This window comes from Platalea leucorodia (assembly GCF_965183815.1).
Source record: "Platalea leucorodia genome assembly, chromosome: 3".
Taxonomy (NCBI): domain Eukaryota; kingdom Metazoa; phylum Chordata; class Aves; order Pelecaniformes; family Threskiornithidae; genus Platalea; species Platalea leucorodia.
The window spans coordinates 34,250,594-34,277,607 of record NC_138825.1 but is presented as its reverse complement, the minus strand read 5'-3'; the positions used below and the strand labels follow the sequence as shown (position 1 = coordinate 34,277,607).

The 27,014-nt window shown below is 33.6% G+C and overlaps 1 protein-coding gene across 1 annotated transcript in view; it reads right to left on the bottom strand.

Moving 5' to 3' along the window:
• The window catches only part of KIF6 (kinesin family member 6), a gene marked incomplete at its 5' end in the record, with an annotated part of 170,119 nt that overhangs the window by 129,429 nt on the left and 13,676 nt on the right, over positions 1 to 27,014 (bottom strand). The window contains 3 exons of the mRNA XM_082306226.1: positions 6,319 to 6,448; positions 15,894 to 16,003; positions 20,672 to 20,819. Coding sequence (XP_082162352.1) covers positions 6,319 to 6,448; positions 15,894 to 16,003; positions 20,672 to 20,819 — 388 coding nt within the window. The remainder of the gene's footprint in view (positions 1 to 6,318; positions 6,449 to 15,893; positions 16,004 to 20,671; positions 20,820 to 27,014) is intronic.

The window sequence follows — 27,014 nt, the reverse complement described above, 5'->3', positions numbered from 1 at the left end:
TGAAGGAAAAAAAAGAAAGGGGAGTGGCCTGGCTCTCAGCAGATGGTTGCTATTGTGGAAGTTATATATAGAACAACTGATGAGCTGCAGTTACTTACAAAGAAATAATTTTTTCCAGGAATTCTGTGACATCATAAACCACATAAGCAGACTTCAGATGCTTTGTGATATCACATGAACACTACAAAAGAATTAATGACAGGTCATCTGTTGCTGCCCGTTTGTGGCATGGTAAAAGAGGAATTCAATAACATTTCTTTCAAGATCTTGGTTTCCGTGTTTTGTTTGATCTTGGAAAATATGTACAAGAGATGTTTCAAGCCACACAACCCAGTCTCCTTTTTCTCCAGGACCGGGATATACATGTGTTTTTGCTGAAATTAAATAAACTGTATAGAAGCTTTGTGACTTAAACCATTACATCTATTCATACAACAGTTGCAAGAAGGTGGTTTCTGCTTAAATGAGAACCTGCAGTACAGCCATATTGCAAAAAGCGTCCGAGTTGGATGTTTCTGTCAAGGAATACAAGGTCATGAAAGGTCCAAAAACTTGCTGGAGCCTATGTTATCCATCTTAATCTAACTGTTACCTATCTTAAAGCACTGCAGGAGTTCCTCCCTATACAAGAATTTATGCATTTCCCAAATCCTTTATTTGTTGCAGCTGCTATTATAAATGTTGTTTTCACTAAGAAGAATAGTCAGAGATAGGATGCTACTGGTCTTAATAGAGTTCTTAATAATTGAGGACCTAAGAAAGAGAAAGTTTCTTAAAAAGGAGAAAAACATATGAAAAGCTGTTTGAAAATCACCATTAGAGTAACAGAAGCTGCTACTATCTGGAAGAATAATGTGTTGATTATGGTTGCCAAATACACTCAGACAGAGAAAACACAGAAAAGAGTTCAGGACAGCTGGGACAAAAAGATTTCACAGGTGATAAATGCAGTCGTTCAGCCCATATTGCAAACCATCTCCACTTGGCAGTTTATACAGTTCCAGTGGAATCTTTTCTCCTTTGAATCAAAATATTTAGACATCAGAAGAACATGATTTTCCTGTATGAGTGAATTAGTAGCTAGCCAAGGCATAAATGAAGAAAGGCTGATTCTGAATGCTCCTATTTTGGCTTTTTTTGAGAGAATGTCTCAGTGAGAAGGTACAAAATTCTGTTTTAAGGAGGGTTATGTTTTCCTCTTAAGTTTTTTTTTCCGCTTTTGTACTTTTTGAAGAAAGGCAAGGGAAAAGAGAAAAGCACTGAGAGCATCCAAGCCTGGTATCAAATTGATTTTCTCCAATCTCAAGCTACAATCAGATGGATACCTGTAGGAAGAAGTTCCTACAGTTTCAGTCATTTCACAGTTCAGATGGTAAGAAAAGAGCCATTATGTCCTACAAGAATGATAATAAAGCAATATAACACTGTTTCTCTGAAACTCATTTTTAGAATATTCTGTTGTTTTCACATTGTTGGTTTATAGCACAGAACATCATAAGTCTTTGCAAGGCTGAAGGACAGAGATTCCTTGTTGAAAAACAGTGAATATATCTGTCTAATTAATATAAACTCCACCAGTTTCAACAGAACCATGCTAATATAGAAGGGTATGTAAATTGAAGAATAGAAGGTTCCTGCCTTTATATCTGGTAGATGAGTGAGACCTTAATATATCTTTAGTTTCCTTTCTGATTAATATGGTACAAGTGAAGGGGCTCTTCAACTGTACTTAAGTACACTTGACACAGATGAAATCGCAAATTTATTACTATGAAAATATAAGGATCAGAATAGGTGCAATCAGACACTTCCCTGATTTCTAAAAGCAATACTTTACCTTTCCGTATTTACTACAAGTACAGTTTCACAGTTAGACCATGGCAACTGAGGTAACTTTTAAAGTAATTAATATTCCCTGGTGAGGACATTATTAAACTTTACATTATACAGTACCTTTTATCCGTATAAATCCCAAAGCACTTTAAGGACTATTCAAAGTAGTACGTATGACCAGTGATTGTTTTACCACACATGGAAATGAAAGCACCTGTGCTGAAATGATGATGTCATTTGGTGCTAGTGATACTATAGAACAGGTTTGTCAGGGTGACACCAATGAGGAACCTAGGAAAGCAGAAAGTTGTAATTCATTCTGGAATGCAGCTCTAACATTGATAACGTGCCTTCTTGGCAAAAGTGTCATTTAATCTCTTTTGTTCACACATTCAAATCCTATTTTTCGTATTTCACCCAAGAAAAAACGCATTCAAACACTACCAGTGGCTTTCTAAATATACCCAAGAGAATACTAATGGACAATAACCATAAATACAAAGGGAATGAGTCCAATTCAGAGGTCACAAGTCAGTCCCCACAACTATCTTTAAATGTCTAAAAGTTTCATTCTTTCTTGAAATAAACATGTTTAAACATTGCCAAAAGCTTACTGCTTGCCCCATGTGTACTTCAAACTTTGTAAATGATGGAACAAATACTGTGTAGTATGCACTGTCTTCCAAATTTAAACAATGGAGTATTATAGGTATAAAACCATGCACTAAAACATTTCCTTCCTCATTAAAATGAAATAATTTTTCATTAGAGGAAAACCAAATGCTAACTGTACATGCAACTGCAGTGTTCAGACGTATCTATCACATACATAGATTTTACAGTTTTGAAATTGATGCATGTCCTTGGGAGGCTACCGGGTCTACCTGACTTTTCTATTTTAAGAGAAATACTAAACAAGTACTAAGAATTCTCTAAATCACAGAGGTTCCGGCATATTATTTCAAAGGACAGCAATCACAAGAGATTCCCATCACAAGAATTTAGAGGAGACCACTTCGGCTGAAGACATATTAATAGTATATCTACCAAAATAAAATGGTTTGTGAACACTACCTAAATGGCCAAACTCTTTATTTTGTACATGAGCTTTTTTAGATGCTGCTGCTACCACCTGTGTCATATGTGCAAACTGGATCTCTGAATCCTTTGTTTGCATGTATTTGAGATACCAAAATCATAAGGTTGGCTTAAAAAAATATAATATAAAAAATAAATTCAGATTTTTTTTAATAACCTGTTGCTGAGATTCTTATGCATTCAAATGTAACAAGAAACTGTATTTTATGGGAAAAACAAACAAACAAAAATATAGCCCTTACAGCTGGAAGAGCTGCCAACAAAAGAATCATTTTTTGGGGTTTGTTCTCTGCCTATCTCTCCCTGGCAAAATATAAGAGACAAAAACTTCCTATTTGGATTTTTATATTATGAAGTGTTTGTGCACAGATGTCTCCCATCTTACCATTTCCAAAACCTGTAGTACATGTCAAAACTAGAGCAAAGGATTGGTCCTATGCTGACCTATAAACCAATTCTGCACTAATTAGACTAGCTTCCTCTTTTTTCCTTTTCAGGAGCTATACAGTTATGTGTGGGAAAGAATTATTCGGTTATAAATGTTCCCTTAGGTTCTGAACATTTAATGAACAAAGTAATGTAGCCTATAGAATACTTTTAATATTATGATCACTTTCTTTTTAACACAGTCAGTGGTGAGGGCCAAATGCAGCCCTCAAATCACAAGTTAGACTCCAATAGCAGAGGCATTGCAGAAATTAAATTGTCACTCTTATTTTCAAAATGGTCCTGCAACTCTTCAAAGAAGTGTTATCTCAGGGGTAAAGCATTAGATTTCAGTTTGAGAGGCCACAGATTTCATATGTGATCCATGACAGTCATGTTAGTTTTTCCATAGCCAAACTCCTCCTCATTAAAACAGATGAATCAAGCATTTCTTTTACTTTCTTTTCTATTTAGGTTTATTCACCTTGTGTCTTTTTCTTTAAAGTTTACTTAAATAGGGTCCTAATCTTTTTTGAGGTCAGGAAGTATTATCATAATTCAATTAAGGTTTAAAAATATGGATGTCTGCAGAAGTTATGGTTGATGTCATAAGTCCTCTTCCCTAGACCTCTACATGAATCCCTCATTTCTGCAAACACTACTTTCTCATTCTGACAAGTCATCATATAAAGTACCACGGTCACCTAAAACCAAAAATGCCAAATGATAATGGGTGATAAATTCTGTAACACCTAAGAAGAACCAGCACTCAGTAAGCTCACTGAACTGTACTGCAACGTATCTGCTGCAATTGCAAAGGAACAATGTATGAGAAAACTACATAAATAAAACTTCTACAATCAAATCCACCTCATTTGAAGTTCTTGGAATCATATTAGCATTCAGACTAAGCAAAGTAAATATTGCTGCAATGGGTGGCAGTTATTCCAAGCAAGTATTCTCTGCACTTTTTTTCTTTTAAGAACTCTTCATTAAAGACCAATGAAACAATAACTTTATAGCATTTTCATAACAAAAAACTCTTGCTGCAGCAAGAGCAGCAAAAGTGACAATGGCATAGCATTTGCTAACCCAAGCCATTCAGATTAATGAATTCTCTCCTATTGGGGTCCCGTACATTCTCAGGTCTATTTTTATGTTTTTTAGCAAGTACTAGCATGCCCCAAATAAAACTACCAAGTTGTAGATTAAAAAACAAGCTAAAGGAGATTTTTCTTCACACAACGCAGTTAAGTCATGGAACTTTGTGTCACATGAGATTTCATGATAAAAATCTGCTGAGGTTAAAAAAAGCACCTGGGCAAATTCATGTAAAGAAAAAATACAACAGAAGTTATTAGCTCTAAATTGTCTGAAACACAAACTAACGAAGATTAGGATTTTTTTTTTTTTTTTTTTTAGGTATCATTATTTACTTGGTTTATCTTTTACTCTTCTCTATATATATATATGCTTTTGGCCATTGTTCAAAACAGGAAACTGGAACAGACACCTTTGGTCTGATCCATTAAAAATATTCTTTGAGTTTTACTGAGCATTACTTCATCTGGACCTTTAATGACTTACCATCTTCATTAGTCCTGCTATTTGTTCATGACTTTTAGTGTTTGGGATATATTTTCTCTTTAGGCAACATTTTCCAAATATGTAACACAATTGTCCTTTACAATTGCTGATTTACAGCCCTGTCAGCCAGCAGCACATCATTCTTTAAATAGTCTGTCTCATTTTCATACACAGCTCCTCTAAACTGATCAGAGATTTCCTGAAGATCTTTCTCCATGAAATGTACTTTCTTTTTCTGTTTTCATTACTAACCATCGTGATAGGTTTTTAGGCTTCTGAATGTCATCTTTTTGTCTCCTCTATTACACTTTTTCAAGTTCCTCTCCTCTAAATTGTATCAATTTTTCCATTTCAATATCAAACTGTACCTTGCCTCAATATTCATATTTACTAACAGCCCTTAAGTACAGCTTGATTATCTCTTGTCTTAACATCTTTATGCCTCTCAAAATGTCACTGCTGAAATAGTCTCCCCTGAGAAAGAGAGAACAAATCCGTTTTTTGCCTATTTACATTTTGTAATCAAATGCTTCTTCCCCTGTGCCAGGTATACATGGTCATCCAGCAGGAACAGAGAGCTTGACTATTTCATATACTTTAAATGTCTTTCTCATCATTGACTTATTATATATCTTTTTGGTCAGAAAGAGAAAGAAACCCCACAGATTTCTAAAATAGAATTAGCTGTGTTGTACGAGACACACTGACAGTGCTCACATTATACAATACACTTTGTATATTTACATTCCATTTCCAAGTATAAAGATAAGGAACTCCCCCCTGCTACAGATTTTGGATATTGAAACATTTAATTTGAATTTTCCAGAATCAGTAAAAACACCCTTGTCTTTGCATACTGGCAAATATTTATTTTGAATGGGCTTCGCACTACCATTTGTTTTTTTATGCATAACACCACATGTTTAAGCCATAACAAGAAGAAAGAGGGGACTGCTAACTCTTAACATAACCACTTCAAAGGCAGTTTAGTACTTTTGTGGGAATGGTTGACAATGCTTTATAAGGCCATGTTTTCTAATCTTTAAATGTGTATGTATGTTGATACATGCCACATTCAAAAGTCAGTCTATGCTTTATGAGAAAAATTTTTTTCTCACTTATTTTAATTGCAGTAAGTTATGACATCAACTACCACCAATCAGATTCACTGAGGAAAAACAGAAAGCTCTTTGCAAAATGCAAGCTATCATCAGGGAAATGCTTATTTAATTTCACTGTGGAAATACACTCAAGAAAGAAAGATACTTATTCTTTTATCTCCAATGATTTCCAAAATACACATCTTATGTGGAGAACTTTACGACCATTTTAACTCTGGTGGTGTTAAGTAAGATTCGTAGCAGCAATTCTTACCTCAGCAATCATTCGGTTGGTGTCTCCCAAGAAGAGTAGGTTTAAGGCTTCCTCTTCATTGTTTGCTTGCTGAAGAGACAAGTTTTTCAGATGAATGTTCTGATCAGGGTCTTCCATTATTGTCACTTTTCTACATGAAAAAAAAAAAAAAAAAAACAAAACCAAAATGAAAACTAGAATAATTGTAAGGCGATCTTTGTTCCATATTTTCATTTTGATTGTGCCTAAAACGTAACATCTAAAACCCAAAACTAATCATAATAAAAGAACTAAAAACATGAAGAGTAAATGATGCACATTAAAGGAAGTGCTGATTTCTTTTTAACTCTCTGTCATCTCCTTTTCATTCCTTTATTATAAACCTCCAAATAAAAAAGGAATATATACAATCTATAACTATTAGAGAAGGCTTTGGGATTTTTTTTTTCAATGAAATATAGTAAAATCTCAAAAGGAAGAGGTTAGATGAATCATCACAAACAAATAATAAGTAGGGGGTTGTTGCCATTACCACAGCTTTTTAAGCACAAATGATACATAAAGTGTACCATAATCTTGATGAACAAATAGGCATGGAATATTTCAGAATTCACATACCGGTAGCCAACATGTTTCTAACAACTTTGCATTTGTCAAGATTATTTCTCTTTTCATTCTTCTCAAATGGTGATAATTACAAATGTAGATGATCCCTTTCTTAAATTAAAAGCAAGCAAAAAGAATGATTTTTTCTTTCCACTGAGGCTAGAAATGCTCTCAGTTGTACTTCTTTAAGCCTTAAAGTTCAGAAAACGGAAGTTAGATGGAAGTAGCAAAGGTATGGCAAAAGCTCCAGGAGAGCTACTAAATATTACTGAAACTCCTTTTCACTTCTTTAACTAGCCCTTTTACATAAGAATTTTTTCTTTTTATCAGGTTACTGAGAGTTAAACTTTATTGGCTTTACTGAGTAGCCATTAGGGTCTCCTCAGTTAGGACATTTTATGGTATCCAACATGGAAACCAAGTAGTTGCATCACTGTATTTGGAAAACTCCCTGAGTGAAGACTGTTAAAACTGAAGTACACTAATTCTGAGGATGAATGACATGTCCTTCAGGGTGAATTACAGGTTCTGAGACAACTTACAACAAGCAAATCAGAACTTTTTTAAAAGTTAGAAGGTTCTTTAAAAAAAAACCAAACATTTTTTTTTCCCTGTAAGCATAGATAATACTTTATATATATACATATATATATATGTATATGTATGTGTGTATATATATTTTTTCATATTCTTCAAGGTTAGCCACAAGAGGGAGTATGGGGCTTGAGTTTTTATCTCTAGTTCATTCTTGCATGTTAAGTACTCCAAGCTGCTTCAAAACCACACAGGTTGGGTTTTGTTCTGCTTTGCTTGTCTTTTTTTCCCCCAAACTGTCAGAATCAAATAGAGCAGCTAAGCAGCATTCCATAATACTACTCTTAAGTATTAGAGAAGTAGTTCACTCTCTGATGGTCAAAACATTGGAATGGATATACAGAAAAAATTTGAACACATTGCGATACACTCACTATTTTCAAGAAAAAAATACATGTAAAAGTACATACAATGCTTCTTTAGTAGTCATAACAATTGTTTTTCCAAGGATGATTGCCTCCCACTTACAGCCTTATTTTTGTGCAGCAGGGTAAGACAGCACTAGTACAGCCACGAAACTCTGCTTCCCCCATTCAGGGCAAAAGCATAATTCTCTCTCTCACAACAATGTTTTGATAATGTCAAGTTGTATTCTGTCCGCAATTCCATCTGTGTGTGCATCACATGCCAAAGCCCAGAGTGGTTCTCATTACAGTATGATGCTTTGACTAATTTTAATATTTTGAAATTGCACACTTGGCATAGTATTTAAACTTTTAAGAATCTTTTCAGACTACATTTTGACCAATGGTTATAAGCTATTTCCAGACAACAAAGATATTAGTTTGGATTAAAAGCTCTGGAGGATTATTATATAAAAAAGGAGACAGTGGGGACATCACAAACCAGTGACAGCCTCCTATACAGTTGCCTTGCAGCTGTTACGAGGTTTTCAAGATGGAAGTCTATTTGCACATCTTGAGAGGCATCTGTCAAAACTTCCTCAGAAAGATATCTTCCAAAACAACAACAAAATGATTTATTTTATAGTGCTATAAAGTTATTGTATAATAGGATAATAGATTTCTATAGATGATTCTCTATATTAGCAAAATCTTTAAATTTCATAGCCCAAACTTGGATTTTTGGAGTGGAAAAGCTCTCTTAAGTTATCCATAATGACTGAAAGAAGGCAGAGACAAGGTTTTGTTTTCTTTATAAACAAAGAATCTTTTCCATTTGACTTAATGGATGGAATTTGTAGCTGACTAGGAAACCTGTAGGATGGGATCAACCTTTTTTATACTGTTATTAACTCAGGCTCTTTCCTGCATCAGCTGAGCTGCCAGTAATGCAAGAGAGCCTTACACATTGAATGTTTTCATTTATGAAATTCCTGTTACTGGCAAACAATTAAGTTAAAGCTTCCTTTGATTAATTAATACCATCTCATTAACTTGTGTAATATAAATAAATAAATAAAAACCCTTAAAAGACTTTGGAAAAGAAATGACAATTTTAAAGATCAAGTTTCCTATGACTATATCTGTCTCTAGGGCTTAGAATTGAAGATATCTAAAATAAGGTAAAAAAACTTTATAAGCATTTAAAAATTACTCATAATGATGTAAACAAATAATATATGAGGATACATATGTTCTATGGCAATACATTAGCAGAATATAGTGATACTACTTCAGCATGAGGAGGAGACTATGCAGCCAATAATAAATTGAGGAAAAGGATAAAAGAGAAAAGCAGCAAAAGCATGCATCTTGGAGTCTGTCCAGAAGAACAAAATAAACTAATGGGTAACTATACCTAATCTTTGTGTAAAGTTGCAAGGAGCTTTAGGTTTTAAGAAAGAATGACCAAGATCATCATTTTATATATCATCCAAAAAAAAAAAATTATCTTTCAGAAGTATAGCTCCCTGAATACCACATCAGAGGGCAAAGTCAACACTGATTCAAGAGGCAAGGTTACAAAGTTATTCCGCCACCAGCACAGCTTTCAATAGCACAGAGATTTGACTTTCCATTCAAGTGTAGACCTAGAGCATAATCTCTTATCTTGTGAGACATGACAGAACTATGAGATGAGTAAGTACTGGTGCAGACTGTTCTCCTGACACATCATAATGTGATAGGAAATCCTTCCTACTGTCTCCAATGAATTCTACATGTGAGACAAGAAAACAGAGTTTGCTTGTTCTACACTTCATGGACATAGGAGTGTATTGATACTGACTGAGAGACCGTTGCACATTTAGGAGTTAGTGATCCACATAACAGTTGACCTGAGCAGGTGCAGCCTGTGCTGTGCTGCACGCACAGTGTGGCATTCGGGTCTGTGTCATGCTGCACAGACCCCTCGGCTGCAGGATAAATTCAACCAGGCCATTGTAACAGAAGAGCCTGCAGGCAGGTTCCACCTGGTCATCGCACCACCTGTGTGGCCTTGCCTTTACCAAAACATGCCGCAAGAAGTTCTCATTAGAACACCATTTAGAAATGGAGCTCTTTTCTTGTAAGGAAATTCTAGAATAGCTAGAATGACCAAAAGTCTGTGGAGAGAAGCCCTCCCAAGATCTGTGCTGCTCTGTGCAGTGTGCTGTGGGGAAATCCATTCAGGCTCCGTCTGATGCTGCATGAAGACGGGGTGCCCAGCATCTGATGGGATGTAAGATTTACTTGCCCTCTATATTCCTCCTCTTATTCTGTCTTATTAAAGCAGTTACCTTGCTAAGCCATTTATTGTCAGGCCTTTCTTACTGAGACCTGGAAAGAGCCCCGCACCGGCTCTCTCTCCTCCCTCACCCCACTGAGGAGAACAAGGAGTCAGAACTGAAACAATGAGACTGGTCGTTCATGTACATATAAGATCTGTTAGAATTTGCAGGCAACTGCAATAATCTCACTTAAAAAAAATGTTTGTTAAATAATACTTTGATATTCAAAAGTAAAGTTGCCTTGAAAATCACAGCAATAATCTGAATTAATTTAGTCATCCAATGCCTTTAGAAAAGTCACCTTAGAAGTTTCACTCACTTCTTCCTACTAGTTTTCAGGAAACAAATCAACATAAAATCTGGATGGGAATAAACAATACACAATGTATGCTGAAATTGTTTTACACATTTAAAGTGTAATTTGTTTGAACTGTAATGAACAAAACATAGTCTTTGAAGAAATGACTCAGAAGAGTTTTCAGCTGTCTCCTCATGTACAAACAGGAAAGCTTCAGTTTACAAACCTTTGTATTCTCCTAATGTTTAGTATTCAGTAGTAACACTTACACTAAACACTCTTCATTTTGAAAGAATGTATTTCATATTAAAAGACTGAGCTAATATTATTATTAGCCTTAGAAATTTTAAAACACTGGTAATTCTCAGAACACTGAAAATACAGTTCTTGAAGATCTATGGATGGTGGCCAGTTTCTACATTACATAGTTGGTCAGCCATTGAAAATGGGAAGCGCTGACATTAATCCTGTTAATCCTGGGGATAGGCAACAGGTTTATCTGCATCAAAAAAATCAGATTGAATAAAATATATTTCCTATATGTTGAAAATTATTCCTTTAGCCTTTTTTTTTTTTTTTTTTCTTTTTTTTTTTTTTTTTTTTCTTTCTCTTTCTTCTTCTTTGTTAAGCAGCACAGGAATTATTATACTAGTTGGTTTAGCTTTGCCTGTCAGCAGTTTGGTAACTGTTAAAGCCCTTGGAGGGCTGTGGAGAAACAGAAGAGTACAAACTCATTTGAGATAGTTAACCAATATTCAGTTAAAGATATATATATATATATTTTTTTTTAAGTGAAAATGGTTTACACTGACCCCATGGAACATAACAGTTCTGCATGTTACTAATATATATTGATATAGGTATTGTTGATGTTTAAAATTAATTGGCTCTTAGCTTAAAGTGTCTTCCTTTTTATGGAATTGTGTTCACTTAATCTATAGTTCAAGTAAACTTTATCTTTCTGGAGCATAAGCTCAGAATGAATTCTCAGCGGACTCAATATGAATTAGCTGTTTGGTTGGTTTTTTGGGTGTTTTTTTTTTGTTTTGTTTTGGGTTTTTTTTGTTTGTTTGTTTGTTTTAAGTCCAACAACATCACACTAAATCTTATACGTTTCCCTGTGCTATGAAATAGGACTTTAAAGAATCTTCATACAAAAATGTGGAATCACTTATGCTGGCTGGAAGTTTAGATTACATTTTCCCCTGGCCACATCACTCCTGATTAATGGTTGTCTGACCTCCCTGTGAAGTAGCTCCTCAACTACTGCAGTTTAAAGATTGACATTTTAAGGTAAAATAGCATTAATTTTAGTTTGCCTTCACATGTAAGATTGTCACCTGCTGTAGTTTGGACAGGTAAAGAGGTAAATTATTGGTTGTCCTGACTTAATCTACGACTAATGGTTCTATAATCTCAGTCTTTACTTTTGTGTTATTGTTCATCGCCAAGAAAATTCTTACTTCTTAATAAATAATACAAACTAGTTAGGAAGAGTTTGTACTGGTAGGTTATAACTAAAGTGAAATTGGTTTGATTCAGTATCATGGAGTTATACAAATTACAAATACACTGCAGAACAGAGAACCTGGTAGAGAAGAAAGACTCTTGCACAACCTCAGAGCAAATGGAGAGCTTCAGAAAAATTTTCCTAATTTGAACAGTCCTGCAAATCTTTTATGAAAACAAGAGATGGCAGTAAGAATTCAAATAGTCTTCTACCAGCTATATTTTATAGCAATAGTTTTATACTTTTTACATGTTTGAAAACAATCATAATTTCCTTGTATAAACATGGAACTCTCTACAGCTACAATCAGAATTAAATTCAATTTTTGCATTCTAATAATTGATTCTTCAAATGTATTTGCATCTGCATACGCTGTGTTTCAGCTACAGTGTCACGAAGTTAAAACACTGTTAGCTTTGCATAAGCAAAAAAAGTTACAATTGTAAACTAAGGTGTATTGTATATGAAGCATTAAGGTGTATCAAATGATATCTTCTATGGGCTACATGTAATATCATAACAACTAAACATCACGAATACTGGGTTTTTTTTTTCTGTGAAAATAAAAGTTCAATGGGATTTCAAAACCAAACTTAGTAGATGTATAAATATCTGTACCTGTTAGAAGCGTGGTACATATTTAGGTACACATATATAAATATGTATATGTATACATATCTCTACATATGCATACATACATATCTCTACATATGCAGAACTATGTAATTCTCTATATGAATCTATCTATGTATACATATAGACAGACATATAGATATATGAACTACATTCACACATTTGTCAGGAATTTATTTCCAGAAAAGTAGTGATTTTTTGTGAGAGCCTCTTCCCTTCTTATCTGGCAGACTCTAACAAAATGATTAAGCAGTATTAAGATGAAAATTTAATAGTCTACAGAATATACATAGGATGTCTACACACAAAACCTTGACCTCAGGAGCTGATATTTCAAATCTAACCATGCAATGATTAGGTGCAATGGGCAATTTTTAAAATTTTTATTATTCACTTTTCCTTAAACATCAAACACAATTTTAATGTCTCCTTGTTTCAAGTACTATCAACAAGTCTGTTGTGCAATTTTCATAACTTCTATTACCTGAATGGCATCACTCTGTGTTTATTCCTTCCGTTGAACTGATAATGTAGTCATTAACATAGAGCTTGCTAGGCAGAAGTACATATCTTTGATTCAAATTGCACCCCCTTCTTTTGCAGGAATATGGATAACAATACTGTTCCAAAACAATCTGCATACTTTACAAGGCTAACTAATCTTTTGCTTACTCTTCTAAAATGACACATTTCTTCAACACTTTTCTTGTCCATCTTATATACTTGGGAGAATATCAGCACAGACTGCTAATATTTCCCTAAGCATAGAAAAACCTGTATTTGACTTTGTATGGTGCTTAAAACCTTGATAATCCACTGTGGAGTTCAACAGGAAATTGTGCATAATATGACCCTTTTAAAGTACAAAAACCATAAGTTCTTTTTAGTATTCTCATTAAATACATGCTTTCAAACAAACTTGAAGTTAGATTATTCTGTATTTTGCTTACTACCACTAAAATCTTAAAAGGTCTTAAGCACATAAAATTCTCAGAAAAATGAAATATATATTATGTAATAAACACCTGATAGGTTTTAAAATGTGATTCCTATTTACTTAAGTGTAACTACTACTTACTTTGTCATTTACAAAAATTAACCAACTAAAATATAGTTAATCATGCAACTACTCTTTCCTGCAATTTGTACTCCCTTTTTAGCTCAGAATGACACTATATATTTTTAAATTTTCAATCCCTAAATTACTATCTTAAAAAATAAACAAAAACATTTATTAATTAAACATTTTTATACAATGCTAAATATGAGTGGTGAAGGTATAGTTTTAGTGTACAGTACATATTTTTTTGCCAAATAATGTACTGGAAATAATAATGACCATGTACAGCAAAACCATGAAGCACTTATTAAGATTACTTTGTACAGAAAAACTTATTATCTCACTAAAACCCATCCTGCAATAGTATACACTACATAAGTTTACAGGTAATTATGATTATCCCAGTGTGCTTCATTCACAACCAAACTGTCTGTCATCTTTTACTTTTTAAAAATAGACTAATACATAACAAGGAGTTATTCTTTAGCATAATTGAATCACCATACACAAACCAATTTAGAATTCATTATTATTAGTAAACATTCAGAATATAGTTTTAAAAAGTGACAAGTTTTCCAGGGCATATGACCCCCAAATAAGTGTTTCAAATAAAGCTGCAATTAAACTAATCAAATTCAATTTAGTTAAATTGAATAACTTCAATTTAATATAATGAATAAATTGAATGAGTTCAAATAAAATATTGCAAATAACTTAATAAATGAAATTAATAATTCAATAAACAAATAAATAGCATTAACTTTAATAAGCTGAATAAAAGTGTAACAGACTACTTTTTACACACAACTGTGAAAAAAACTGCACCTGTAAAAATGGGCACCAAAATTAAATTATTATCCAAATTAGTCTCTGTTTTAGAATTTTTCTCTGCATAGCACAGGGAGCAGATAATAAAACAAATTAAATCCTAAACTTTACCATGAAAGACATCAGTAAATACATCCAGTCCTTATAGCACCTATGTGTCATAAAGTGATAAAATTTAGTTCTATTTTACAGATGAAGAAAGCAAAGCAATAAGACCAGCTTACAGCCCAGTCTCATACTTTGAATTTGTCTGCTGCCTTCCTTATCTCTAGATTACCTTGTTTTATAAGGATCAGTCTTGAAAGGTTTTGTAGATATATGTCTTAGGTACAACATATCTTGTAGAAAACTAAAGCTGTATTTTAACAAAGCTTGGAATATTTTTTTAAAATAAACTAAATGGGTTTAATATGTTAATAACATAACTAGCTATTCTGATACAAAATTCTACTGATTTTCTGTTACTGCTCCATTGGCAGTTTTCAGTATGTTTCCTGCTCTTGTATCAGCAGTGATCTAATTGCTATTTACATGTTTCAGTCACCATCATGTTGAGCGAGAAAGTTTGATTCCCAGCATTATTTCAAGGCATTTGCAAATCCAAGCAATCAACAAGTCACTCATTTATACATATTTAATGTTTGATGAGTTATTTTAAGAATAAAACAGACGATAAACTATTTTTTCAGAAGAAACTTAAAAACTAGGATTTGGATTTCCTATAAATTATAAGATCTTTAACTTCACCAGGCTTATGTGTTCATGACCTACAAACCTTTATTTACTACCCTTCTCCAAGTATTAGTAGGTGCTAGTGTTTTATCAATGAAAACTATCATAACAATCATCCATTCTAAAGTAAATATATTGTCCTTTGGAGTTCCTTGTGGTCTTTTCTATCTGTCACCTCATTTCATAATTCATACCTCATTTCACAGTTCCTTATTCTAGAAAAATAATTATCCTTGATGGAAAAGGTCCAAGTAGAAGCAGGGAGTTTTTCTCCCTACTGTTATAAGGAAATACTGCCTGGTACACGTGTCTCTGCCACCCACACACACGTGCATACCATATAAAGAGACAGGCTGTCATGAGAAAAACAAGTATACCTTCTCCTTCGTTTTCAGTGGCTGCTATAGATCTCTTCTGCACAATATCAACATACATTTTTAATACTTTCACCTTCAGTTACTCCCATCTAGTTTCCCTAGCTTCTATACATATAAAATAGGAGAAAATTTAGACAGTGTTGATAAAATTGAGAAAACAAAAGTATTTTGAGTTAACACTGAGATCGGTAGCACAGTTTCAAAAAAGTCCCCAAACGATGCAACAGGGCATACGAAAATGATTTCTGTTGTTGTTTTTGATGATTCTCTGTAGTTTTATTACTTACGGCAAATCTTCCAATCTGGAGGCCTCGTGTCTTGGGTTCAACAGATCATAACCACATTCATTGTAGATTTCCAAGTAGGAAACATGAGTTGTATACACTTTACTGCTATCCTGGATAAGGCAAAAAAAAAAAAAATAGAAAGAAGGAAGAGCTATAAAGAGAAGTCAGAGATAGATCAGAGGACAAATTTTTCACTACTGATTTTAAGTTGCTTCCTCACTGTCTCTTTTTCTTTTCTGGGTATGGTTTACATTTTCAATTCGTGATACTTTTATGTTTTCTGTTACCATATGTATAAAGGCCCAAGAAGAAAAAAGAAAAAACAACAAAAAATCCCAACGAAAACACACACACACAAACCAAAACAAAAATTCCCCCAAAACTCCATCATGCCCATGAGTTTAGTCTGGGTTTTTTTATTGGTTCCTTATATCTGGAAAAGTCTGTATACACTTAGAACATGGCAGCCTGCTTACAGAACCATGCAACATACCATTTTTCACTTCTAGGACAAAAAAAGAATGTTATTATGGAGAGATAAACCCTCATATTATGGATAGAAAGACTATGCTTAAAAAAAAAAAAAAAAGGAACAACAATGACAAAAATAAATCAAAAGATTTACTTCATTTAGAAACATCAGTGACATACTGCTTTCCACTGTCTTTATCATAACATTTAAGCACTGTATATGATGTCGGCTGTTCTCTGTAATCCTCATTTTTTTGTATAATACATTGCCAAAATGTAACTTAACACAACTGGGTTTTGCAGACAGAATTTTCTCCTGCCCCAAAGCCAAATCCAAACAACATAAACCTCAAAATAATGGGCTATGATTTCCAAAATAAAAGAAAATTAGTCACTTCTTTTCAGCAGATGAAGCCACTGTGAAAGTACTCATATCACCCTCACAGTAGCAGTTTAATAATCCAATCCACTACAGTTGTTTTGCAAAATACTTTGAGATATGAACTTTTCATTTTCATTGAATAGTTATTTCCCATGTTTTTTTTATTGATAATGACAGTTCACTATTTCAAGGGACATCATTTAAAAAGATACACTACAGATGGATGGAAAAAATGTAGTAAGGAACTGTTGGCAAACAGGAAGCTGTGGAAATAGGAGAATTTCTGACCAGTAAATTAAAAGGAGATGTTATTAAAAACAAAGGGTTTGATTTGCTTCTCATTTGGGGTAAAGTTTTGTTTCCTTGGTTTCAAATTGTACTGTTTCAGTAAGACTTCAAAAGTCTTGTATCTTATGTCCCTGAATTCACTTTCTCCTGTTCCATCCTACTTAGGGTTAGGAAGCAGATGAGTCTTCTCCACTATGTCAGCAATTTTCAAAGGATAGTTGCAGATAAAAAGAAGTGAAACAAGGGAAAGGTATGAAAAGAAAGTCAGGTGGAAAGATAAAACACCAAGAAGAGATGCTTTAAGATGCACCAAGAAAGAAAATGTATGAAACAAACATAAAGATTTGGAAGCACGCAGACAGAAATATCCTTATAAGCATAATTAAGTAGAGCTTTTGATCCAAAACCCAGCCTGAAAATGGAAACACAAATATTTTTATTTTTATAGAAACTATGTGCTGAGAAGACGGCAAATAAACTAGTTATTTTCATCCTATTTTGTTTTTATTACATAATTAGCACTAGAGAAGAATGCTGGTATGTTGACACTGTATGTTGCTGGCAATTACAAGGTCAACCTGCTTACTTTCCATGACAAAAGTCCTCCATGGGGTCGTGTGGGTGCAGCAGGCAACATGATCACGTGGGTTTTTTTTTTCATTTCCACTCCCACAACAGCAAGCTTTTGTGCACCTGCAATATGCTGTGTACATTTACCTGCCAAAGCCATGCTTTGAAAGAGCCATGGTAATTACTTAATATTGTTATCCTTTACCCAGACAGGGCATGTTCATGTGACTGAGACATATACCCTTATGAGTAAGAATTGGTACCCCGTATTAGATGTATGACAGAGTATAAAAAGCACAACGTAACAACTGATGTTAATGTCAAATAATATTTAAATTTGTTTAATTAAGTAACTTTGTTAAAATGTGAAGATTAATCTTAAATGAGTCATACGTCTGGTGGAATAAATGAAGAGACAAAACATATATTACACCAGACTCCTCCTCTCTTCACTTTTCCCTCCTACAGTTACGAAAGCACCAGAAGGATTGACTGTGTTCACTCATATCGGTATTACTAAAAGTATACTAGAAGAAAATGAAATTTCTCATAAACATAATGAACAATCATCAGTGTGCTTACTCTGGCACATCCTTTCACTTATTCACTCATTTCATTGCACACAAATGTCAAACTGAAATCATTCTACACTATTTTGGTTATAGCCTAATACATATACACACATCCCCCTGCATCCTCCTTTAGAAAAAAGTTCTTGTACCTGGAAATCCAATCACCATCAGCTAGTTCTTGTTGTTTCTCACAGTGCCCTTATATGTGGCAAAAAATAGGACATGTTACTTAAGCTTTCTTTCCAACTTGTAGGCTGCAGGTCAGCCAGAAGACTTATGATTCGGAATGACTAAGTTAATTTTAACTTCTCTATTCAATGATAAATTTTGTTGCTGACATCTTATTTAAGTTTTTGAAGCACTTCAGTTGACAATTATCATTTACTTATTAGAAAAATTAATGTAAGGAGATAATAAGAAATATTTCAGGTGTGGTAAGACTTTTAAAGTTGGAGTTTTTTTAATAATTTTATTTATTCTGGTTCTATCATTGCTCTGAGATGTTGAGACATTACAATGTACTTGTATGTGAAATGTCACTATTAGCTTCTGTAAAACTGAACTGATGCCATGTTTTCTGTACATAAAATAAATAAGTTAGCGGCCAAATTAAGTTTCGGGTGTCTTTTTTTGGGGGAGCAGTAGATCCAGAAGAATCATACAATTAAATTGCAGTCAGTTTTCTCCTTCTCCCAAATTCTGCCAATTCTCTTTCTGCCAGGCATGATGGCTTTTTTTTTGCAGAGGAAGCAACATCGCTTTTTTTTTTTATTCAAAGTAAAAGAGTAAAAGACTTCAAATTCAGCGGGGTACAATGATCTATAAATCAGCTTGATTAATTTGTAAATGCAACAATTACACTTTTTTTTCTGCAAGGTATTTTTCTTTTTGTAATCACAAAACTATTTTAAGACTTAAGTATTGTTTCCCTCCCTACTTCTACAGGGCACAGCTAGAGTTGCTGAAATATATCATTCATTTTTACATGACTGGATTCACCTAAAAAGTAAGTTTATAGCTCTTTGGTTTAGGTCAGTTACCACACTGAAGTGATGTGTTTTGCCCTATAAGCTATGTAAAAATTCAGTATTCAAACAGCAGTTGCATTGAGCTGTCAGTGGCAGGAAAATCTGTGCAGTATTTAAAAAATGAACAGAAAAGCATTAAGAAATAACTGGGACAGAACTGTAAGACTCAGAAATACTATAAGATGAGGAAAAAAGGAAGAGACAGAGAAATCATATTGGGCAGTATTTACTACTGCCCAAATTTTTGGTGAAGCCAAATCTATATTTATATGGGCATAGCGACTATTTCTCCACTAGAAGTTTCAGATATAAAGAACATGCAAAACTGGTTTTCAGAATACAGTTTACTACATTTGAAAGTGTTTTTCTAGTCAGTGTTAACTAGTGTTTAGGTACTGATACTGTTTTAAAAACAGACCAAAGGATTTTTTTCTTTTTTCTTCATTTTGAAAAGAAAGAAATAGGAATAATTAATAACAGCAATAATAATAATAATAATAATAATAAAGAACATTTGTGACATTTTACTATTTACATCTTTACCTGTTCATGCGTTATTGTGGTGGTGCATCCCTCCCCCCTTCCTGGACTGCTTTACAATCTCAGTAACTCCCGTCAAAACTTGGCCTTACACATGTAATTATGTTAAGAAATGTGCCTAACAATGTTTCTACCCAACTACATTCAGTGAATCAGATTTTCATTACTAATACAATGTACACATAAAAACATTCCATACAAGTGCATAATTGGAAAAGTAAAGAAGGAAAATTAGTATGGATATCTATTTTCTCTCAAATACTTAAAGGTTTTGCATTACTGACTTTAAAAATTGCTTTTCATCATAATTAGGTATATTTAATATTATCATTCCATAATATATTCTAGCTAATAAGTAACATCAGGTAAAATAAAGGCATTAGGAAACATAAATAGCTGAATATTTAGAAATGTTTAATATTTGTTTTACTATTTTATGGGTTGGGATTTTTTTTTTAAGCATCAGTCAAGCACAAAGAAATTAGGTAACTTAGGAAGAGTGAAAGTTATGCTCCATCTTTTATACAACATTGTTGGTTTACATAGGAATCAGAGCAATTTTTGCATGAGATGTGTGTGATGCAATGCATATAATACAAAACCAGAGCGGAGCTAATATAAGTGTTAAGACAAAGAGATCCAATTATGTGATCTGAATGTACATTTCACCAACTAAAAATAGTATGGTTTTTAAAACTACGAACAAACTCTCCAGTGATGTGCATTATTTTCAGTCTACTGCAACAAACCAGGTAAGCAAAACTATTACCAATGTATTCTTGCATAACGTATCATGTCAAGTTAGGTATTTTCTTCAGCATTAATTTTAGGGCTTCCTCTAACACTACTATAAAAACGGCCTTTTGCAATATAGTTAAGTATTTGTAAACCAGACATGAAAAATAAACAGAAAACAATGTCCCGTACCTTCTGCAATTGGTCAAAAATGTACGATAGAGTCCTGGGAATGATGCCTCGATCACTGTAACATTCTGCTCCTCCTGTGATGGTAAAAGTTTTGCCACTGCCTGTCTGACCATATGCAAAGATAGTACCATTATATCCCGCCAAAGCACTATAGGAAAAAAAAATGGGGACATAATTAATATATAAGGCATAACATATTTTCCATGATCAACTTTGTATAGAACCAAAATATAATTAACAGTAATTCTTAATTACATAGCAGCTGTCTTCAGTAATACAAGAATACACTTCAAGATATGTATTCTAGATTCAATGGAATTTACCTAGAACTGAAGGACATTTTGATGCCTTGACTTACCCCATTATTCAATATCATCATTAGTTGATCATAATCATTCCTATATACATTACTTTTGTATACCTTTGTCTTTGGCTGATGATTTTTTGCAAGGATGATATTTAGTCTCTTAAAAGACTGCAGATATCAGGAATTGTGACCACTGATACATTACAGCTAAAGAATCTAGAAATATTTCACATGTGACTTCATTAATTGCAAACAGAGAAGACTACATCATGGTTAGAAACTCATGTAAGGATACAGGTTATACCAGGGGTCTTTTTTTATTCTGAGAATACTACTATACTAAACTATCAGACTACTCCTAGCTTGGATAAGGGTATGCAGGAGAACCTGTGCTTATATCAGTGTAGTAAAATCTTCATTTACTATGAAAGCACACAAAATCACATTGGTAAAAGCAAAATTTTTCTGTTAGAACTGTCTCTGTACAAGAAGCTTCTGTGGAACAGCAATAGTAGCTATGCAATGGCATAGCTTGAAATGCCATTCAGACTCAATCATCTTTTTTCACACCTTTACTTCTACTTGCAGAAGTGCTGAACAAAAGTCTAGTTCAAATATCTTTCTCTAATTCACCACACTGTCACAATTAACTTCCGCCGGATTTCCACCAAACAGTAGATACGCTTAATGACAGTGGTATAGCTGCACACCATGGAGAAAACGTGGGACTTGGCTGCAGCTGAGATACAGCTCACGAGCCATGGCTGACTAAATGGAATTTTCAAGTTGTGACTAAATATATTTTGAGATTTTTACTCCTGATTTTATTCTAAAGGAGAGGGCTTTTAATGCAATGAACAAAAAGCAGTTCCCTAAATGATGGTGATCTAGACTCCACTACTGATAAGTCAGTACAATTTGAAAGAACTATTTTTCTATGTGAATATAGCATTTTTTTCCTTATTAATATATGGCAAAATTTCTTGCACTATTTATGAAGACAGAGTCATATTTTTCTCAAGTGAGACCCCTTTGATGGGCTGATGTTTGAAATATAAATACAACATTTCATTTTTTCCTTGATATTAAAAGTAAAATTTCAGATATCCAATGTTTAAAATTTCTATTGATACTCACAGTTGACTATTATGCATTTCCCTTGTATGGCTCTGTCTCAAAAGACAAAAATACTAAAAAAAATCTATTTCCACATTTCTAATTCCATTTCTTTTTAATTATTGTGAACTGCCCTAAACTTGAAAAATATTTTAAAGTGCTCTAAGATTTTATGCTTCACACCGACCGGCTATAAACAATGAGGTAAAAATGATGAAGAACATAATTATTTTGAATTTTCCCTTGTCTCTAAAAGCAAACAAAAACTTAATAAAATTATCAAAAATTACTAGAAACACAAATTAAATAGTGATGAAATCTGTTACTGACTGTAATATTCAGATGGCCAAGCAAACCAGAACTCATGAGAGTCTATAGTTGACAGGATATATGATAAAAAAATCAGATTAGACTGTCAAGCTTTTTCCTATTCCTTTCAGCAGCTGTCCGTTACAAAATGTTTCCTGGATTCATCCATTTCAGAACTGTTCTACCACAATTCCAGCATCAACCAACAAAATACATGAAAGGAGAATTTGAAAACAAATAAAGTAATCAAGAAAGAATTATTTTCTTAATAAAACTTATCAGAAGCAAAATCTCCTTGGGATTTGATTCACTATGCTTAAGGACCTACTAATTTTGCTAAAGAAAAAGAAAAGCTAAAATTATTCTTGTGCATTTTGTTTATTGAAAAAGTGATAAATACGCTAAGATTTTAAAAAATAAAAAGGGCCAAACAACCCTTGCATAAGAGGAAAAGAACCATGTATAGATAGCTGCTGGTCTGGCGCCACAAGAGATGCAATGGTTCTCCAACTTATTAAAGTTTATTTAAAGGCCTGAGTAGGTGCCAAATTGCTTATTTTAATCCATTACAGTAGGATGTCAGAGACAAAAACAGAAACATGTTGAAAGGAACTACAGTGAACATCTGCTCCCAAAGACCAAAACACCCAAAGACAGAGTATATATACATTTTAGATTCCAGATGTTAAAAATCAAAACAGTTATTATTATAAAACACCTCATTCATCTATCTTAAGAATTTCTAGTGCCCACTGTCACAGTATCTGAATGCTGAAGACAGTAATGAGTTGTCAGAAGGCAGGGGGTATCAAAAGAAGCTCAGAGATGGCAGATGCAGAACAAGCAAGGGGAAATGATTCTTCATGCAAAATGTAGTTAAGCTGTGAAACTTAACCTCATTTTGGATGTTTTGGATGCTAAAAGTTCACACAAGCTTCAGTAGAGACTGGACTAATTAGCAAAAAAAAATTATCTCCGGGCTACTATTCACAGAGATCACCACACGTAAACATAGGATAAAACATCACATACCATACTCTGTCAAAACAGCTGCAAAAGTCAGTGAGTTTTCTTTGTGTTATTTGATTCATATATTTCTTATACTTATTGCAGTGCATCAGCACAGCTCTGAACAGTTTTCCAGAAAACACTGAAAGTTCAGATAATGTGAACATATCAATGTCAATAATGTATTCTCCAATGTAATTGTAGGTAATATTAATATTGCATTGCATAGATGCACTATGAAAGTGCTGGTTATGATTCCACAGTTGAGTTCCACTTTAAAATCCAAGATGAAAGTCAATCTTCTTTTTTCATAGATGTGTGTATAGTTATGTATATAATTGTATCCTGTCCATATTTACAGCACTCATTTCTTTCATTCAGAGTGTATTAAAACTAACAACCAAGTCAATTTAAGAAAAGCCTGCTTGAGATGCTAAGGAAGCCTGTAAGGAAAGAGGACTACCAATAATATCAGTGAAACTGCTGGCAAAGCCTTCTAAGAGTGAAGTGCAACCCCATGAAGACAGGATGAAGAATAAATTCCCTTTCTAAATCTAAGAAGAAAACCACCCTTATAAAAGACAAAGGACTAGGAGATCAAGCAGGACTGACGGAGCTCCTTTGGCTTAGAAGAAAGCTGAAGACTATGATCTCACCTCCTGAAAAGAGTAGATGGCAAGACACACTGAAAAGGAGAAGTCTCTACTGTATCAGCTTGTTCATAATGAATTAAACTTATGAACCTAATAGAACTAAAGCTTATGTGTACACACATATGTTTATGAAAGAACAAATTTCAAAACTGAAGATGTGTGACCACCAATCCGAGTATAATAATATTAATCAACATCAATTTTCAAGGTCTGTATGTCATAAAGTCTACATGGATCAAGTCATAAAAAATCCATACCTGGTGTTACTAATTCAGACTTCTTTTAAGGAACTTCTCTTAGAATCAATGGGAATACAGTGTGTTTTAGCAATGAGGCTTATGGAGAAACTATTATCATAGCAGATACTTGCTAAAGATATACTTTGCTCTTTTTCCACTTCTAAGAACTTCCAGTCAAAAATAAATACCAAACTTTATTACTCTAATTTTAGTTCATTGTCCCAAGGAGTTTTACACTGAAATGGTAACAATACGTGTAGGCGGACCAATACCTGATCAATCAATAGATCAATTAAACCAATATCTATTTATTAAATACTCAGGAATTTTAAGATAGGTACTTAGTGTTTTCAACCTAAGATGCACAATCCCTTTAGGAAAATAAAAACATAGAAAGCTTCATAACCGTTTAGCCACCCATAAAATGTTACTTCAACAACAACAACAAACTACACTGCAGAATTATCCTTGGCAAAGTGAAGGGTCTCTCAGGTAAGAGTTAGTATAGTGAGCAGAAAATATACACATTCTCCCTTTCATCACAAAATGTAATTGCAACAGGTACCTAAAGAAGTTGGCAACATCAATTATGAGATGACAAGAAGAGAGTGTATTTTCTAAACAGCGTCCACCAAAAGGATCCTTGAAGATTCTCATCTGCAAATTAAAGCTGTCCCTAACAGTACTGGAACTGATTCTCTACTGGGAAAGGCGGCAGAGAATCAGAAGCTCTTTTCTGCCTATTCTGCAAAATCTACTTTGTAAGATGCCAGTTCACCCAGGGAAAGTCTGCATCTTTGCTCTCCAAATTCTCTGAAAAAAAATCCCAAACCTTTGTTAAAGTTAGTATTTGAAAGTACACAGGTTGACATGGTTATTGACAGCAGTCTTGTGTAAACTTCAAAATATGCATACATAAGGATCATACACTAGAAGGATATTTTCAGTCATGCCCCTCAGTGTTATCACAATATCCAGAACTTTGCATTTTTTTTCCTCCCAGGAAGCTGAGTTTTGTCATGGTTAAGGAGACAATTTGTTGAATAAATTGTCTCTTTACTACTTCAAACAAAACACACCAAAGACACATAATCCAAGGAGAGGCTTTGCTGAAAAGATCTTTCATGAAGTTATGCGATGTTGTATAGCTCCCTGTTCAGAAGTTCATGGACTAGTTCCAGACAGATTAGCTAGAATGTTGCTAGAGAAATCTGTCTCCAGTATATTTTAGCAAAGTTACTCCTGTTATGATTGTCAGAGTTCCTGAAGGGCCTTCTTTCTTTAATAGTACCAAGTTCAGAACTATAAAGCCTACTATAGAGAAAAATAAGTTTTTAAAATACAATGACTAAAACTTGCCCAAATTTGTACATTTGTTTCACTGTGTTAGGAAATTTGGAGAATTCATTTTCCTTACATGCTAAAACATGAAGGCATATATGTGTAAGACTTGGTGATAGACTTAGCTTTTATAAAAGGAAGAGAAAGTGATATTCATCATAAGCCACATAACAATCTTTACATAGTAAAACATGTATCAATTTTACCTACAAAAATATTAATAGTTAAATCAAACAAATACAGAAAAATAAAAAAGTCAGTTTCTAACAATTTTTTGTTTCAGCTTTGCTTTTACTGCTTTACAACCAGGTGTGCCATGTTCCTATCTGGAAAATAAGGACCAACTTAAATGTGTAAAGGAAAAACCTAAGCTGTTGTGTGCGTGAGCAGTAAGTCCAACATGTTGGACTTCGTACTTGTGAACGACAAAATCCATCGAATATGGACAAGTGTCATTGGCCTGAATTTCTACATGTGAAGAAGTCTCAAAAATTTTACGCAAGATCACAAATTCTGTGAAGACAAGCTTTCCAGAAAAAGATGAAATTTCAGGGAAAACACAGGCATATAGTAGGTTCTGCAAACAATCATATTTCAATCTCATTTAATATACTGAGCTGTCTTCATATCTTGTTATTAACGTGTAGATCTTGGTTACATGACTGCCAAGAAAGGCCCCAAAAGGTCACACTCTGCAAATTCAAATGGATCAGAAGAAGTAAACAAATTGAATCTTAGTATTTTAGATTTAACTCATGATGCCAGAATATTAGGATTTCCCAGATGTTGTAGCATAATTAATAATTGTGTCAGTACTTGGTAAATATATATTTTTAAATTGTGTATCTATTTTTGTGTTTCAGTGAAGATACCTCTGGTCAAACCATATGAAGACTCACATATTACAAAGCTGTATACAATGATAAAATTGTAATGTTTGCTGGATATAGTAATTTGAAATTGAAACATGTAAGTCTACGTGACAACACATTTACATATGTATGCTGTATGTAAAGGTGTGTTGACTGACAAATTTTAGTCTTGTTGTTTTTAATCGCTGTAAGAAAAGTCAATTTAAAGCAAAATATTGGTGAGGAAACATCATGATTACCTGCTAAGTATTCTGAATTCATCAACAAGTATTCATGTAATAAGCAGCTCTGGTTAGTAAAGTTGGTATCATTAAACAACCAAAAATTATACAACAAAGGTTTCCCTTGGTGGAAATCAGAATAAGATAGGAAAAAAAAACAACAACAAAAAAAAAAACAAAAAAGGAAATATTCATAAACCAACAAGAAAATGGTAACAGCAACTAATATCAATTTTAATGAAATAATAACATTAATTGCAGGCAAACAACTCCTAAT